Source organism: Diadema antillarum, unplaced genomic scaffold (genome assembly GCF_040938485.1).
Source record: "Diadema antillarum isolate AM-2024a unplaced genomic scaffold, OU_Dant_1.0 seq00000097_RagTag, whole genome shotgun sequence".
In the NCBI taxonomy this organism is placed as follows: Eukaryota; Metazoa; Echinodermata; class Echinoidea; order Diadematoida; family Diadematidae; genus Diadema; species Diadema antillarum.
Genome location: NW_027271186.1, coordinates 994,367 through 1,009,104, shown reverse-complemented (window position 1 = coordinate 1,009,104; position 14,738 = coordinate 994,367). Strand labels below are relative to the sequence as shown.

At 37.9% G+C, this 14,738-nt stretch overlaps 1 protein-coding gene across 1 annotated transcript; it reads right to left on the bottom strand.

The window, feature by feature from the left end:
* Positions 1-6,969: 6,969 nt before the first annotated feature.
* LOC139726702 (dnaJ homolog subfamily A member 1-like) lies at positions 6,970-13,573 on the bottom strand. Its single transcript, XM_071637688.1, has 5 exons — positions 13,442-13,573; positions 11,789-12,074; positions 9,932-10,159; positions 8,810-9,040; positions 6,970-8,177 (listed from the first exon to the last, which is right to left on the bottom strand). Exons 1-5 carry the CDS (start codon positions 13,571-13,573, stop codon positions 7,855-7,857), a joined length of 1,200 nt encoding a protein of 399 aa, XP_071493789.1. The 3' UTR covers positions 6,970-7,854.
* Positions 13,574-14,738: the final 1,165 nt, after the last annotated feature.

The window sequence follows — 14,738 nt, the reverse complement described above, 5'->3', positions numbered from 1 at the left end:
ATACACAATCTCTTTGCTTCAGTTACTGTTGTGTTTTTTCCCTTTGCTGGTAATGAACGTCTAGATTTAACTTTACGAAGGTTGCTAGCACGTGGTTCTTTTTGTTGTGAGGTGTATGTATTTTTTTTTTTCATCATTCATCCATGGGCCGGAAGGGAAAGAAGTATGTTCAGCAAGCTGTCTTTTACACTCGCATTAGTAATAACTTATCATCACCATCACTCAGGTCACTCAGCCTTTTTCTATAAACATTCAGAAACATGACCAACATCATCATCAATCAAAGATTACTGTAGTATTCCTCCCGTCTATATTTCTTTTCTGAATTATCCTCCACTGCTCGCTTTAATGATTAACAAAAGATCGTAACTGTTCGTTACTTTGAAAGTTTGCAATTTCCGAAGTCTCGTTATTCGAAAAAAAAAATAAAAGCAACAACAAAATTGTGTTGCTGTTTTGAAGATTCGTCAATTCAAAAACAAAGGAAGGTTTGGTTTTCTAAATGCTGCTAATCCGAAAACAAAACAAATTTTTGACCACGTTATTCGTTTTCAGATTAACGAACCGTATTTCCCATTTTCAGATTAACGAACCTTCGGAATGTCACAAAATGTTCGGATTAACAAACCCTAGTACACTTTCAGATTACTATAGTAACAAACATGGAATTTGCGTTTTTCGGATACTGAAGAACGAACCATCGGAATATAAGTACACCTAGTATCATCATACCTGACTCTTTTTGGAATAATAACCACCACGCAAAGAAATTAACAATGTCAAACTGAGAAACTGATTTCATGCCTCAAAATTTTCCCTGATGCCGTCTATATATTTCTTTTCTGAATTACCCTTCCCCCTCCACTGCTCGACTGAAAAACAAACAAACAAAACAAAACATAAAGTTACAGTTCGTTACTTAAAGTTCGTTACGAAGGCTAAGATTCGGAGGAACGAACCAATGGAATAAGTACATGACTCTATCCAGAATACAAACATCACGCAAAAAAAAATTAACGATATCAAACTGAGAATTTCACTTTCTTGTATTTCTTGCCTCAAGAATTTCACTCCCTTCTATATTCATTTTCTGAATTACCCCCCCCCATCCCCTAATCGACAGAAAAAAAAACACAAAAACATAAGTTACAGTCATTCCGAAGGCTCGTAAATCCCAAATTGACGAAGGGGGAAAAACAAGTTTCGTTTTTTGAAGAATCGTCGACTCGAAAACGAAACGGGGGTCGATATTCTCAACGTTGTTAAACTCAAAAGATAAATGAATAAATAAACAAATAGGTAGATAGATAGATAGATAAATAAATAAATAAATACCTATTGTTAAACTCAAAAGATAAATGAATAAATAAACAAATAGGTAGATAGATAGATAGATAAATAAATAAATAAATACATTTTCGTGCCGGATTAAGAGTTTTCAGACTAAGGCACCTTCGGAATAATCCCACACACTGTTAGTTAGTTAAAAGTTGATGCCTATTCAGGTGGTCACAACTTACGTTTGAAATGAGAAAGTGCATGGGAGCATTTGCAGACATTTAAAACATCCGACATTAACGTTTTAGCACTATAAAGAGCCGAAAGTTACCGTTATTCATTTTCGATTGTAAGAGCAATCATGCAACATTTACTAGTATTTTAGCACCTTACGGAGACGAATGTTACCGTTAATCATTTTCAAATGTAAAAGCAAACTACCGACATTCATTTTAGCATCTTAGGGAGCTGAATGTTATCCTTATTCATTTCCGAACGTGAAAGCAAACATCCGCTATCTATTTTAGCATCTTACTGAGCCGATTGATACCGTTAATCATTTCCAAATGTAAAAGCTACAATCTCTTATTATTTTAGCATCGTACGGAGCAGAATATTACTGGTATTCATTTCCAAATTTAAAAGCAAACACCCGACATTTATTTCATTATCATACGGAGCCGAATGCTGCTGTCCACTTCCGAAAGTGAAATGAATCATCTGACAATATTATTTTAGCATCGTACGGAGCCGAATAGTAGGGCCTACTGTTGTTAATTTTCAACGTCAATGCAGATATCAGACATTTACTTTCCCATCAAACGCAGCTGAATGTTACTGTTATTCATTTCGAAATGTAAAAGCAAATATCCAACATTTATTTTAGCATCGTATGGAGCAGAATGTTACTTCTATTCACTTCCGAACGTAAAATCAATCATCTGACATTTATATCAGCATCTTCCGGAGCCGAATGTCATTAATATTTACTTTCGAAAGTAAAAGCAAACATCCGACATTCATTTGATCATAGTACGGAATTGAATATTATTGTTATTCATTTCCGAACGTCAAAGGGATCATTCGACATTTATTTTAGCATCTTCCGGAGCTGAATGTTATTGATATTTACTTTCGAACATTAAAGCAAACATCCGGCATTTATTTCACCATCACACGGAGATGAATATTATTGGTATTCATTTCCAAACGTCAAAGGGATCATTCAACATTTACTTTAGCATCTTACAGAGCTAAATGTTATCGCTAATTTACTTTCGAACGTTAAAGTAAACATGCGGCATTTATAGCATCTTCCGGAGCTGAATGTTATTGCTATTTACTTTCAAACATAAAAGCAAACATCAGACAGTTATTTTATCATCGTATACGGAGTTGAATATGATTGTTATTCATTTCCGAACGTCAAAGCAAACATCAAACATCAATTTTAATGAATCAATGTTACTGTTATTCATTTCGAAATTTAAAAAGCAGACATCCGACAATATTCTAGCATCGTATGGAGCAGAATATTACTGCTATTCGCTTCCGAACGTAAAAGCAATCATGTGATAGTTATTTTAGCATCTTCTGGAGCCGAATGTTGCTATTTACTTTCGAAAGTAAAAGCAAACATGCGGCGTTTATTTTATCATCGTACGGAGTTGAATATTATTGTTAATCATTTCCGAAAGTCAAAGCAAACATTCGACATTTATTTCAGCATCTTCCGGAGCCAAATGTTATCCTTATGCATTTCCGATCGCAAAATCAAATATCTGACATCAATTTTAGCACCGTATGGAGCTGAATCTTACCGTTATTCATTTCCAAAAATATAAACAAACATCCGACGTTTTAGTATCATACGAATATTACCATTATTCATTTCCAAAATTAAAATGAAACATCTGACATTAATTTTAGCATCTTGCGGAGCCAATTGTTGCCGCTGTTCATTTCCAAAAGTAACGACAAACATCTGACTTTTTCCTACGGGAGAAATAGGACGACTTCGTAATACACTGTATTTAGTTCTTGAGTCACTTGACAGATAAAAAAAGATCTAACCTCATGCATGCAAAATTTTACATGTATGGAGCTGCCTAATTAAGGCATACATTCGCGTATGAGTGTAGACCTACATGTGTTTTCATAAACCCTCTTCGATCGCTACTTTCAAAGTGTTCCCCGTTCAGTGAGATCACACCCCATAATTACGTTTTCTTTTCACCATCTTATAGCCAAACGAAACGCAAATCAACTCATAACCAATGTTGAGACAAAGGAAAGCGTCGGGACACGTCGTTCATCGTCGGGCTATCACAAGCATCATTTGTAATCAGGAGAGGTGCGTCTGGACACGTCGCTCGCTATTCAATTTAAGCACTGGCCGTGACCATTCAGAAATCTCGCTATATCTCAAGCGCCATGTCCCGAAACGTCGGCACTATCAAAACGAACGCTTGCGTGAGCGGAGGTCACGCAACATAGAAATAATCAACAGCTTCTTTTGAGGGTGTCGGCAAGTGTCAGCAAGCGTCGGCAAGCGTCGCGGTATCATCAAAATGATGGCGCGTAGTGCTTTGACCGACGCTTAGCGACGGAGTAAAAACATACTGCGACGCACTTCATTGTTCTCGCAATATGTCCCCGTCGCTGAGTGTCGCTCTCCGTCGCTCGCAGTCCCTACTTTACCAGGTGCGCCTAAAGTAAAAAAGACAGTAAAAGAAAAAAAACTAGAAATGTCGCTAAGGCGACTGCCATGCCTCCGCCATAATGCATGATTCTCCTAATAGGTCTATAGTACATGTGGACAATGTATAATTACATTTTCACAATATTGGCAAAATACTGAAATTACATGTTTGTCACAAATGTGTTGAATGTTCACCTTCCTTTACCTAGGTTTAATTAGATGAATAGGAGAGCATGTATTTGGGGATTCAAGGACTTTAACTTGACTTTGACCCATTCATAAGTGTATGAATACTGTAATTTTCAAGGTATGGAGAAAAAGTGTAATTTCTGTATTGAAAAGTACACTGTTACCATTTTCTTTTGGCCTTTGACCCTAAAATTCATAGGATAATCACTGTCAGGCAGAACATGCATAAATATGTAGTAAGTTTCAAGATAACTTGAGCAACTTCTGAGATATGGAGGAAAAAGTTAGTTCAGCACTTTCCCTTGATCTTTGACCTTTGAGGCAAACCCCCCCCCCCCCAAAAAAAAAAAAAAAAGAGAGAAAAAGAAAATTTCCAGATAATCTAGGTTATACATGCATACACCAAGTGTAAAAAAAAAAAAAATTGCTGGCATTACATAAATACATGTATGAGGGAAATAGTAAAAATTTGAAGTGTTGCACTTGACCTCTGACCCCTGACCTTTGACCTATGAACCCTAGATTCTCTAGATAATAACTGCCAGTCAGTACGTGTATATATACTACGTTCCATGAAGATACCTTGAACAATTTCCAAGGTACGGAGAAAAAAGCGAAATTTTAATATTCTAACTTGACCTTTTGACCTTTGACCTTTGACCTCATGACCAAAAACTTTCACCAGAGAATCTTAATTGGGTAATACATGTATACACTAAGTTTCAAGAAAATATCTTCAGGCATTGCATAGATATGGAGGAAATAGTGAAATTTTACGTATTTGACCTTGACCTTTTGACCTTTGACCTTGACCATGTGCACCCAAAAGTTGATAGGCACAACTTCACCCCCTTATACACATACATGCCAAGTTTCATTAGGATACCTTAAAAGGTTTTGATAGTTACCCTGTCCACAAAATTTATTACGGACGGACGGACGGACGGACGGACAACCCGAAAACATAATGCCTCCGGCACCACTTCGTGGCGGAGGCATAAAAAAAGAAAAGATGTGTGTTGTTGTTGTTGTTGATATTTTTGCATACTAGATGCAGTGTCATTGAAATATGTGATACTGTAAAACCAACAATGTTTGCACGCATGAAACTTTCGCAGATTTTGCCAGCCGAGATTCGCAAAAGTAAAATGCATGCGAGAATCTTTGTCTACACAATGCATTGAATGCCAGTGGCAATATTCACGAAAGTTTCACGATGCGAAAGGCAGTCAGCTCCAATTTGCAAAAGTTTCATGTCACTATCTAATGTTTCTGGTTTTACAGCAGATGCTGTGGAAGTTTCTTCTAAAAGCTTATGTCTTACAGAGAGTGAAAGGCCAGAATGCAATGTGGAGAATGAAAACAGTGTCCACAAGTATGCAACTGAATATGAATGCCATGACAACAAACACAAGTAAAAAATGTTCATGAACAGCTCAGGCCCACACTCTTCCAGAGATTAGTAAAAAAAAAAATGAAATTACATTCTGTTCTAGATGGACATTTCAGTCAAAGTACGGAACAAATGTAATACAACCTGATACTGGTTAATGATGCACATTTATTTAGGATTGAAACTTTACAAAGTTCCACTTGTATAATCATTTTGAAATATTACCATGCCTCACCTGTATAATAACAGCAATATAAAATATAAATGCTTTTTATCATAAATGGAATAACTTTAGTAAACCGACACTCCATAATCAAACTAAATCACCCAACTAGAATGGAGTTTCACTGAAATGAGACACAAAGAAGAAAAAGTTCTGAAACTTTACAGCAGTCCAAAATGTCTTATGAAAATGGTGACATTTGTTGTAGAGTTCATAACAAAACATTATGTGCAACTTTGCCTCACGACCCTTTTTCAATCTTTTGAAATGTACAATATATTATGAAAACCATGTTTCAGTCAATGAGGGACATTTATAACCACAACAACCCCCTTACAAGTTATCATTGCACAGTTAATACAACTCTGCAATTTCATGCAACAGCCAAAATTTCTCCTTCTTTGGTTATAATTGGAAAAGGGAAATTGAGCAAAGATTTAGGAGTCGGGAAGTGGGCGCTCTTCAGGGTGATAACATCATCACCCAATGAAATTTGTGCATGTGATCATGACTAATATTACAGGTCTGTGAAAACATGTACAACCATAAAAATCTAGATCTTTCTTTAGTTCATGTCCGACATTAATGAAACTTTTCCGAGCTGTTCATTTCACAGCTTACTTCTAAAAAGTCAAATGCGAGGTGGCAGCATTTTGAGGATTCTGCTCATCATCAAATAAACATCATTCATGCACAGTTCAAGCTATTTCACTGGCAATTCAGTCCCATTTCTAATGACGATATGATATCAGTGTTACACTGTCTTATAATGAAAAATGTGTACAAATACTGCAATTTTACAACACATTTCCCCTGCAGTCAACAAAAGTTGGCAGAGGTTGCTTAATACCTGCTGGTCATGATTGCAAGAAGATTATCTACCATACTGCAGAGTAATCATGGCCGGGTCACTTCAAATGTATGGATTCCTTTGTGCGGACACAGGGTCTTCATGGCTCTCAACCAATACTATCATTATTTGAATGTTGTTGTTTTTTGTTTTGTTTTACTTTCCACTAAACTGGGAGTACAAATAATAAATACAACTTAAAATAAGACAACTGCATAGAAATTGGAATTTACATTGCCTCATCCTGCATGCATCACACTGAAGAGAGTGCAAACTTTTAAGTCTGTGACAGCGTTGGGGGCTCATGTGTTTCCCCTTTGCAAAACATCTCTCCCTTTCAAATCCAATTCTCGATCGTGTCCGTAACATGTCTCATCTATCAAAACCACTATTCGACAGCTGCAGCTGAAATGTCGCTTCCAATGCACTGAGAAGCCATTCTCAGTATCACAGATTCACTTTCCTTCCAAATGCATGCAATTATAAATACGCAAAATAATAACGCCTTCATGGCACCATGTTTGATGATACCCACTATTCAAAAAAGTGCTGAAGTCCGTTTCTGTTGTTTTATGTTTTTGTTGTCTCTGCAGCATTGAATTTTAGGGACAGGTTGGACTTCAAAAAATATATGCATCAATGAGGATGCACAGGTACATAGCAAAGCAATGAAATGAAATGTCACATTGCCTGTGCATCTGGAATTATACCCCCTTGCTTTAGAGGTAGATGTGAATTCAATAATTCATTCTCTTTTTGTTATTATCAATTAAATGCTCCATACTAAATACATCATGCCTATCACTGTGACTCATTACTGACCTCAAACAACAACAACAAACAAGCGCATGTAGAAATCCATATTGCAAATTTGGCCATGATAAAATACCACATGCGATCACTGATATACTGTATCTGGCAAATGTGTGACACCTAGCAAGAAAGATTACAGTTTGATAATTGCCTCCCTTCGAGTCTGTAACTGAATTTAGCTCTCTGTGCATAATCATGTCTGTGCTTTGCACAAAAATTTCTGTGCCCTTTGGAATTGTGCAAACAACCATGAGAAAATAAATAGCAAGAATGAAAGGTGGACAAGGTAGGGTCTGGTAACAATCAGATCAATCAATGGATGATTGGAGAGCTCTAGAAAGAGAGGTATGGCCGGGAACTAATTAGTTTTCTGGGAAGAGTGGAATATGCTCCAAACAGGAATCGGATCAATGCGTCTGGCACTGCATCCCCCTCGGCCCGTGGTGGTCGTCGTCATCCTGATCATAGGCGTTTCGGTGGTAGCCCTGCTGCTCATGCTCCAGAGTGTAGTCGGTCATCGTAACCTCCTCCATGTCGTCGGTCACAATGCACTCCGTGCGGTCGGGCAGCAGTTCTTCTAGTTCCGCCAGCTTGGGCATGGCGATCTCGCCCGCCGCGGGGAAGTTTATGCTGAACTGAATAATCAGGCGTCCCTTCTCAAACGGGTCCTTGTACAAAGGCATCCCTTCGTTCGGTACCATTTTGATGTCGTTTGGCTTGATGACCTCACCTGAAATTCATACAGTCAGGAAAAAGTGCTATTGCTAATGTATTTTTATTTACCTCATAAACTTGACAGAGCTGCCCAGAGAAACAGCAACTACACACAAAAAACAACAACAAGGGAGTGCACAGGAAAACTTCGTAACAATACAAGCGACTGTTGTTCCCACTTTTTTTTTTTTTTTAAACCAGACATCATGTGACGTCATGTATGGAAAAAGAGACGAAGAAAATATATCAAAAAGATTATAAACATATCTTAACTTTTCTAGCATAGTGACAGAGCCCTTGATTTATCTCTTTTAGAAAGCAGGGGGGAATATTACCCTTGACATGTGTCAGTTAAAGGTTGAGGGAATGAATACTTTTTATTCAAAGAAATGAAATTGTGTGGAATTCTCTTTATATTCTTTAGTTTCCATATGTGATGTCATGAACTGTAGTAGTCTTCTCATCCAGCAATGGCTGCATTGAAACTTTAAAAAATGCACAACTTTTCAATGGATTGTCCATTTTTTTTTTCAAAGTTTCACTGATGTGTTCGACTAATATGGCAGCATTCACTCAATCTACATGTACATTTGGATTTCATTCTTCCCCCTCAAACAGAAGACATCCCAAGCTCGCTGCGATACATACCCCGATGCAACCTAATGATAATTTCCCTCTTGTCTAACATCGTGATCGTCTTCTGGAAGCCGCACAGCGCCTCCACCAGGTCGATGTTCATCTGCATGAGGAGGTCGTGCCCGCGCCGCCGGAAGACCTCGTTCTGCTTCTCGTCGAGGATGATGATGATGTCGCCCGGTTCCAGGCCCGGCTCCTGGTCCCCCTCCCCGCGGAATGTGATCTTCTGGCCATCCTTCATGCCTGGACAGAGGGAGCGAGTGAAGTGGTGTTGTAAAAAGGGGAATTCGCCATATAGTTACGACACAAAATCTTCCATTTGTGTGTGTGTGTGTGTGTGTGTGTGTGTGTGCATCAAAAATGTGTGATTTTTCTGTTTGTACAGTGGCATCAGTTGATAATATTATATTTGTATTGAATTGAATGTCAATAAATAAAGATTATTTAAAGAAAAAAAAATGTGTGTGTGTGTGTCTGTTTGTTTAATGGAATTATGCCCAAGTCTCAAGTCCTAATTATACCTGACTGATCATCATTTTGCAGTTATTCAGCCAGGAATAAAATAACATTATGTTTCACACTTTTATAGCATAAAAATTGGACAATCAATGGAAAATTGTGAAGTGAATACATCATCAGCTGGCTAATTTGCATATTCATATCAACTGTAGGAGACCTGTTTTTGAAAAAAAAAATAGCAAAACTTCACAATTCATAACTTCCCTTACTTTTTATCTGAGCATCTCACTCCCAAACAGGTGGATTACTGTAATGTCATACAGCAGGAAATTTCACAACAAACAGAAGTTTTTATAAAATCTATAATGTGTTCAATACAGATAAACAAATCAATGTATTCCTGCCTCCACACCAAAAAATTAAAAAAAATTAAAAAATAGAAATTAACTGACCAACTGAAAATCTGTATCACATTTCCCCATTATGACTGCTTGAAGCTTACTTTCACTGACCACTGGCAAATGTCTATAGATGGCCCAGCCAGCATTGACAAAAAAAGTAATATAAATAACAATTTTTGTTAAAATAAAGCATTATTTTGTCATAAAATATTCTTATGTGAATGCAGTATCAAACTTGTAACAGCAACAACAACCACCTACGAGCATTAGATACCTTTGTCTATGTGGACCTCCAGAATCTTGCGCTCCCTGGTGATCTTGCGCCCCTGGCAGGCCTTACACCTGTCCTTGGGGTTGATACGCTCCCCTTGACCCTCACAGGACGAGCACATCGACTGGATCTGCTGTACCATGCCCGGGCTCAGGTGTCGTATGTGAACCTCCACACCGGTGCCCCGGCAGCTTCCGCACTTATCCACGGCCCCTTTCTTGCCACCACGTCCTGCGGAAGAGGGCATAGACTCGAGTTGAACGTCAATGTGCCTGATATGAACTCCACATTATATTGCAAGCCTTCTGCGTTTTAATATACACACTGTTTCTCACTGACATTAGACAGTCCAGAATATTGTTAGCCATGTATCTAATATACTCTGTAAGGATGAATCGTGTAACTCCTTTACAGTTTTTGTGCCTTACAAAACGCCTCACGATTTGGAGCTAACTGGGTCATTTGCCTATGGTATCTCTCGCAAAGAGATTCCTCGCTTCAAATATGCAAAAGCCCGAATAAATATTTCACAAACATAATAGATTCCACTTGTCCTGGCTCATGAATACTGATAATATATCAAACATAATCAGGGAGAAAAAGTGTGTTTTGCAAATATGAGAATTCAAATTCCTTGCACATGATGTTAAAGTTTTATTAAAACAAAATGCAATCTCACTCACCGGATACAGACAGTCATTTTCAATTACTGAGTATCTCACAGACAATGATCATGTTTGAGGATATTCACCAACATTCAAGGGCTATTAATTTCTGAATGTTTGTCATATATTGTTTTAATTTCATTGATCAGTTCCTTGTATTCTATTCATTTTGTTGCAAAGCACTTGAGCACTATGACACAATAGAAAGGTGCTACAATGCACATCAGAAACTAAACTGTACTCCAAAAGTAAACATTTTCAGGTGACAAATATTTCATACCCAATTCTAAATGAGGCTAAAAGTTCATGTGTTTTAATTTCCCTGTTAACATGTACAGTGTAACTAATGATACTATGGAACAAGGTGTAATGAAAAACAAAAAATCTGCAATTTTTTTTTCATCCTTACAATGTTGCATGAAATGTATAAAAATTTCCACAGCATATAATATGCCCTGTCGACATTATCATATCATCTTTTTCATGATAAAACTCTCTCTATGAGGTAAATTATAGAAATAATGCACGTCAGTGAGGGTATTAGTAAGAATGTACCCACACAAGGTACCTTTGGAACAGTCCAACATGTCTGAGGCGATAGCAGAGGGTGTTTGGACCATTTTAAAAGGTACCTAGCGTTGGTAAATATAATGATGCCCAAAGAAAGTGATGTGTATCTTTTGTATTATAAAATAATAAAGCAGATCCTTGTCTTTTGATAAATCACCCTCATCTAAAAGTCCAGTCTTTAAAGATCTCAAACTGTACGCATTTTAAATTCTGCAGCAGCTATTTTTACAAATAAAACAATGAAAACTTGCCTAGTCACCACTGTGATGTGAAAATGCTAATCAAAGTGATCATTATGCTTTACTTATGACCAGTCATAAGCATACAATTGTGTGTTAGGCAAAATAAATGTATGGTCACAAGTATGCTCGCAACAATCACTTGATTCAAATATGCTTTGTCATTTTATAATAAGAGCTAAAATATGCAAACTTCCAGAAGAATTTGCTTCTTCATTTTATAACAATTATCATTTTATAGTAACTTCATGATTCTACAAGAAGTGCCAAAAATGCTAACTTTCAAACAACACATTTCATAATACTCGTAAACGACCCATGTGATGGAAATAGCCTTTCCATTTCTCATGGCTGCTAACGCCCACTGATGCCATATTGGGGCTCACCTTCGCACTTATCACACACGACCTGTTTCTGCAGAGCCAGCTTCCTCACGGAGCCATTGTAGAGCTCTTCCAGCGTCACTCCCAGCTGGTGGATGACGTCCTTACCCCGCCTCTCCCGAGTCCTCGACCCACCCCCAAACTTAAAGAACATGTCAAACAAGTCCATGGGGTCGTGCACGCCCCCTCCCACGCCTCCCTCCTTCACGGCTTCCTCCCCACCCTCATCGTACAGCCTCCTCTTTTTGGCGTCCGAGAGCGTCTCGTACGCCATAGAAATCTCCTTGAACTGTATACGTAGAAACAAAACAAACACAAAAAAATCACACGATAATGACATGGAACATGGGCAAGAAAGAGCTTCAAAGCATGTATATGTCAACTTACAGGTGTGCAAACCTCTGTACACATAGAATAATGAATACATGAATTTTATCAAATAAAGGGATGAATAAGTAAAAAATACTGGCAACAAGGTAAAAATATTCCAAATAATCAGTTGAATGAAAGTGGAAACTATACATGAACAAACACGACAAAGCAAAGTTCACAAAAAACAAAAAAACAGGACGTACTAAATATGGCAGAAATACACTAGTTCGCAGCTATGTCGAGGTGAATACAGAAATCAACAACAAATTTATGTGATTACATGACTAGTTTGGAAAGCATTAACTTTGTTTATAGATGTGAACAAACATTCAAATCAGAAGTCCTCGTCTCAGTTAAAGGGATAGTACAGTATTGGTGGAGATGAGAATTGGGCTTTTAACTTTTTGCGAGATACCAAGAAAACACTATGATATAATACAGAGCATACCATTTAAAAGGAATTCAAAGTTTATTTGATGAAAATCGGGTTTGGAATGACTGAAACAGCCAAAAACAAAGTAAAACAAAGCGATTGTAATAAAGTCTGGGTCCCACACTTTATTAGAATCATCCTTTTTTTGGATATCTCAGCCATTTCAAAACCATCAAATAAATGTTGAATTCCTCATAGAATTACAGCTGTACATGCTCTTTCATATTTCATAAGAAGTTTCTCATCATCTCACCAAAAAATGTTAGAAACCTGAAATTAGGTCTCAACCAAAACTATACGATGGTCCAGAGTTCGAAATTGGCGATGGTCCGCTGGCCATTGGCCACCCAAAATCATGTCGGACTAGCTAAAAATCATAAAATTCTGAAGTAACTAGTCCGTCTGGCTAGCCAAAATATTGCTTCAGTGTCAAAATTGATTCTAAGTAGTCCGCCTGGCTAGTTAAAAAAAAAGTTAAGTGCGACCCCTGCGATCCCTTTAACAGCTCAATGCTTGTATCAACTCTGCCGACTTCCTCGCACGGCACACAATGGGCAAGCACAATACGATGTAGTGGAATTTTCTGGAACAATATGCAAGCCTTGCTTTTCTACAGCACCTGCTCTTTCACTGATCATGTTTCTGAAGTCTTATTCTGTGCCTTTTGTTTAGGTTTGACTTATTGACGCAATTTCAACAATCTTTTTTTAATCTAAATTGCTTATACATACACATATGTACATTTATATCAAAACAAAAACAAGAACAACAAGAAAACATGCTGAGTGTCCTTTCCACAATATTCATGAACCTCAAGTTCCTGCCCATAGGGATGTGTTGAGGGGGTTTACCTTTTCAGGCTCATCTGGGTTCTTGTCTGGATGGTACTTCAACGCCAGTTTCCTGTACGCCTTCTTGAGCTCCTGATCCGTGGCAGTGGGCCGTACCCCCAAGACGTCATAATAACGAGTTTCCTTCACCATCTTGGGCTAAGCAAACAAAGCTGCTGGGACAGTGATAAAAACTGTCTTGTCGTTTTTTCTGCTGCTGCTGCTGCTGCTCTGCCCGTCAAGTCTCTTCACTGCTCTGGAGGCAAACACTGTGTGAATGTGAAAAATTCAAAATGCAGGAAATCATTAACGAGACAGAGACACAAATATGCCTAGAAACCTCGATGTGGGAGAGCCAATTTGAGTGCTATGACACTTCCGGGAGACTGCCACATCATACTGTATATATATCACACTGAGAGTGGAAAGCACAAGCCCCCTGCAAACAACATCATCATGAATACTGCAGTACTGGTAATACATGTACACATCAGCTCAAGGTGATGAAAGCTTTAGCAAATTCTGAATTTCAGTCTGAACTGATTAATAAAACACTGAATAAGGAAACAACAAGTGATTATTACAATCTAATGCACAAAGAATATTCACAGTCCCTGTATGAATGGTTTTCGTGCGTATAAACCCCCTGTAGGATGCAGAGTGATGCATACAGCACGTACATAAAGGGCAGGAGATCAATTTCCTGCATGACAAATGCTCTGCACTGAGTCATGCATGCCTACAACGTATGACACATGCCCTTTGCCGGTGATGCACAAACCTACAGAGAGCGCATTCGAGAGGCACAGCATAATACATACTGTACTTTTGCTCCAATCTACGTAAAAACCCTCTCTTTCTCTCCCAAAGTGTGGCCTTTTCATTATTTCAAGAATTCATTATCGAGTTCAGCGCTGATGCACTGACGGACAAATCACTATCCTTGGCACAATCTACTGACTCTTTATAGACGGACTGACCTGTACAACAGGGAGGCATTCACAACAAAGAGGAACTGAATTTAATTGGAAAGACTACGACATAATTATCCTGTATACAATACCTAACATTTATAAACTTGGCATATATTGCCTTGGTTTCCAGATAAATCAAAGAATAAGAAAGCAACACAGGGTCATGAAAAGTATCATTACATTGTATTGTATTTACAGCAAATACTATAGTAAGTACAGAAAGGAGGTGGACGACAATGATCAAACCAAAATAAAAATATCCTAACGAAATATACACTGTACATGTACATGTACCATCAGAGTATCAACAAAAAACACACAAGAAATGCTTCTGCTAGCCTATT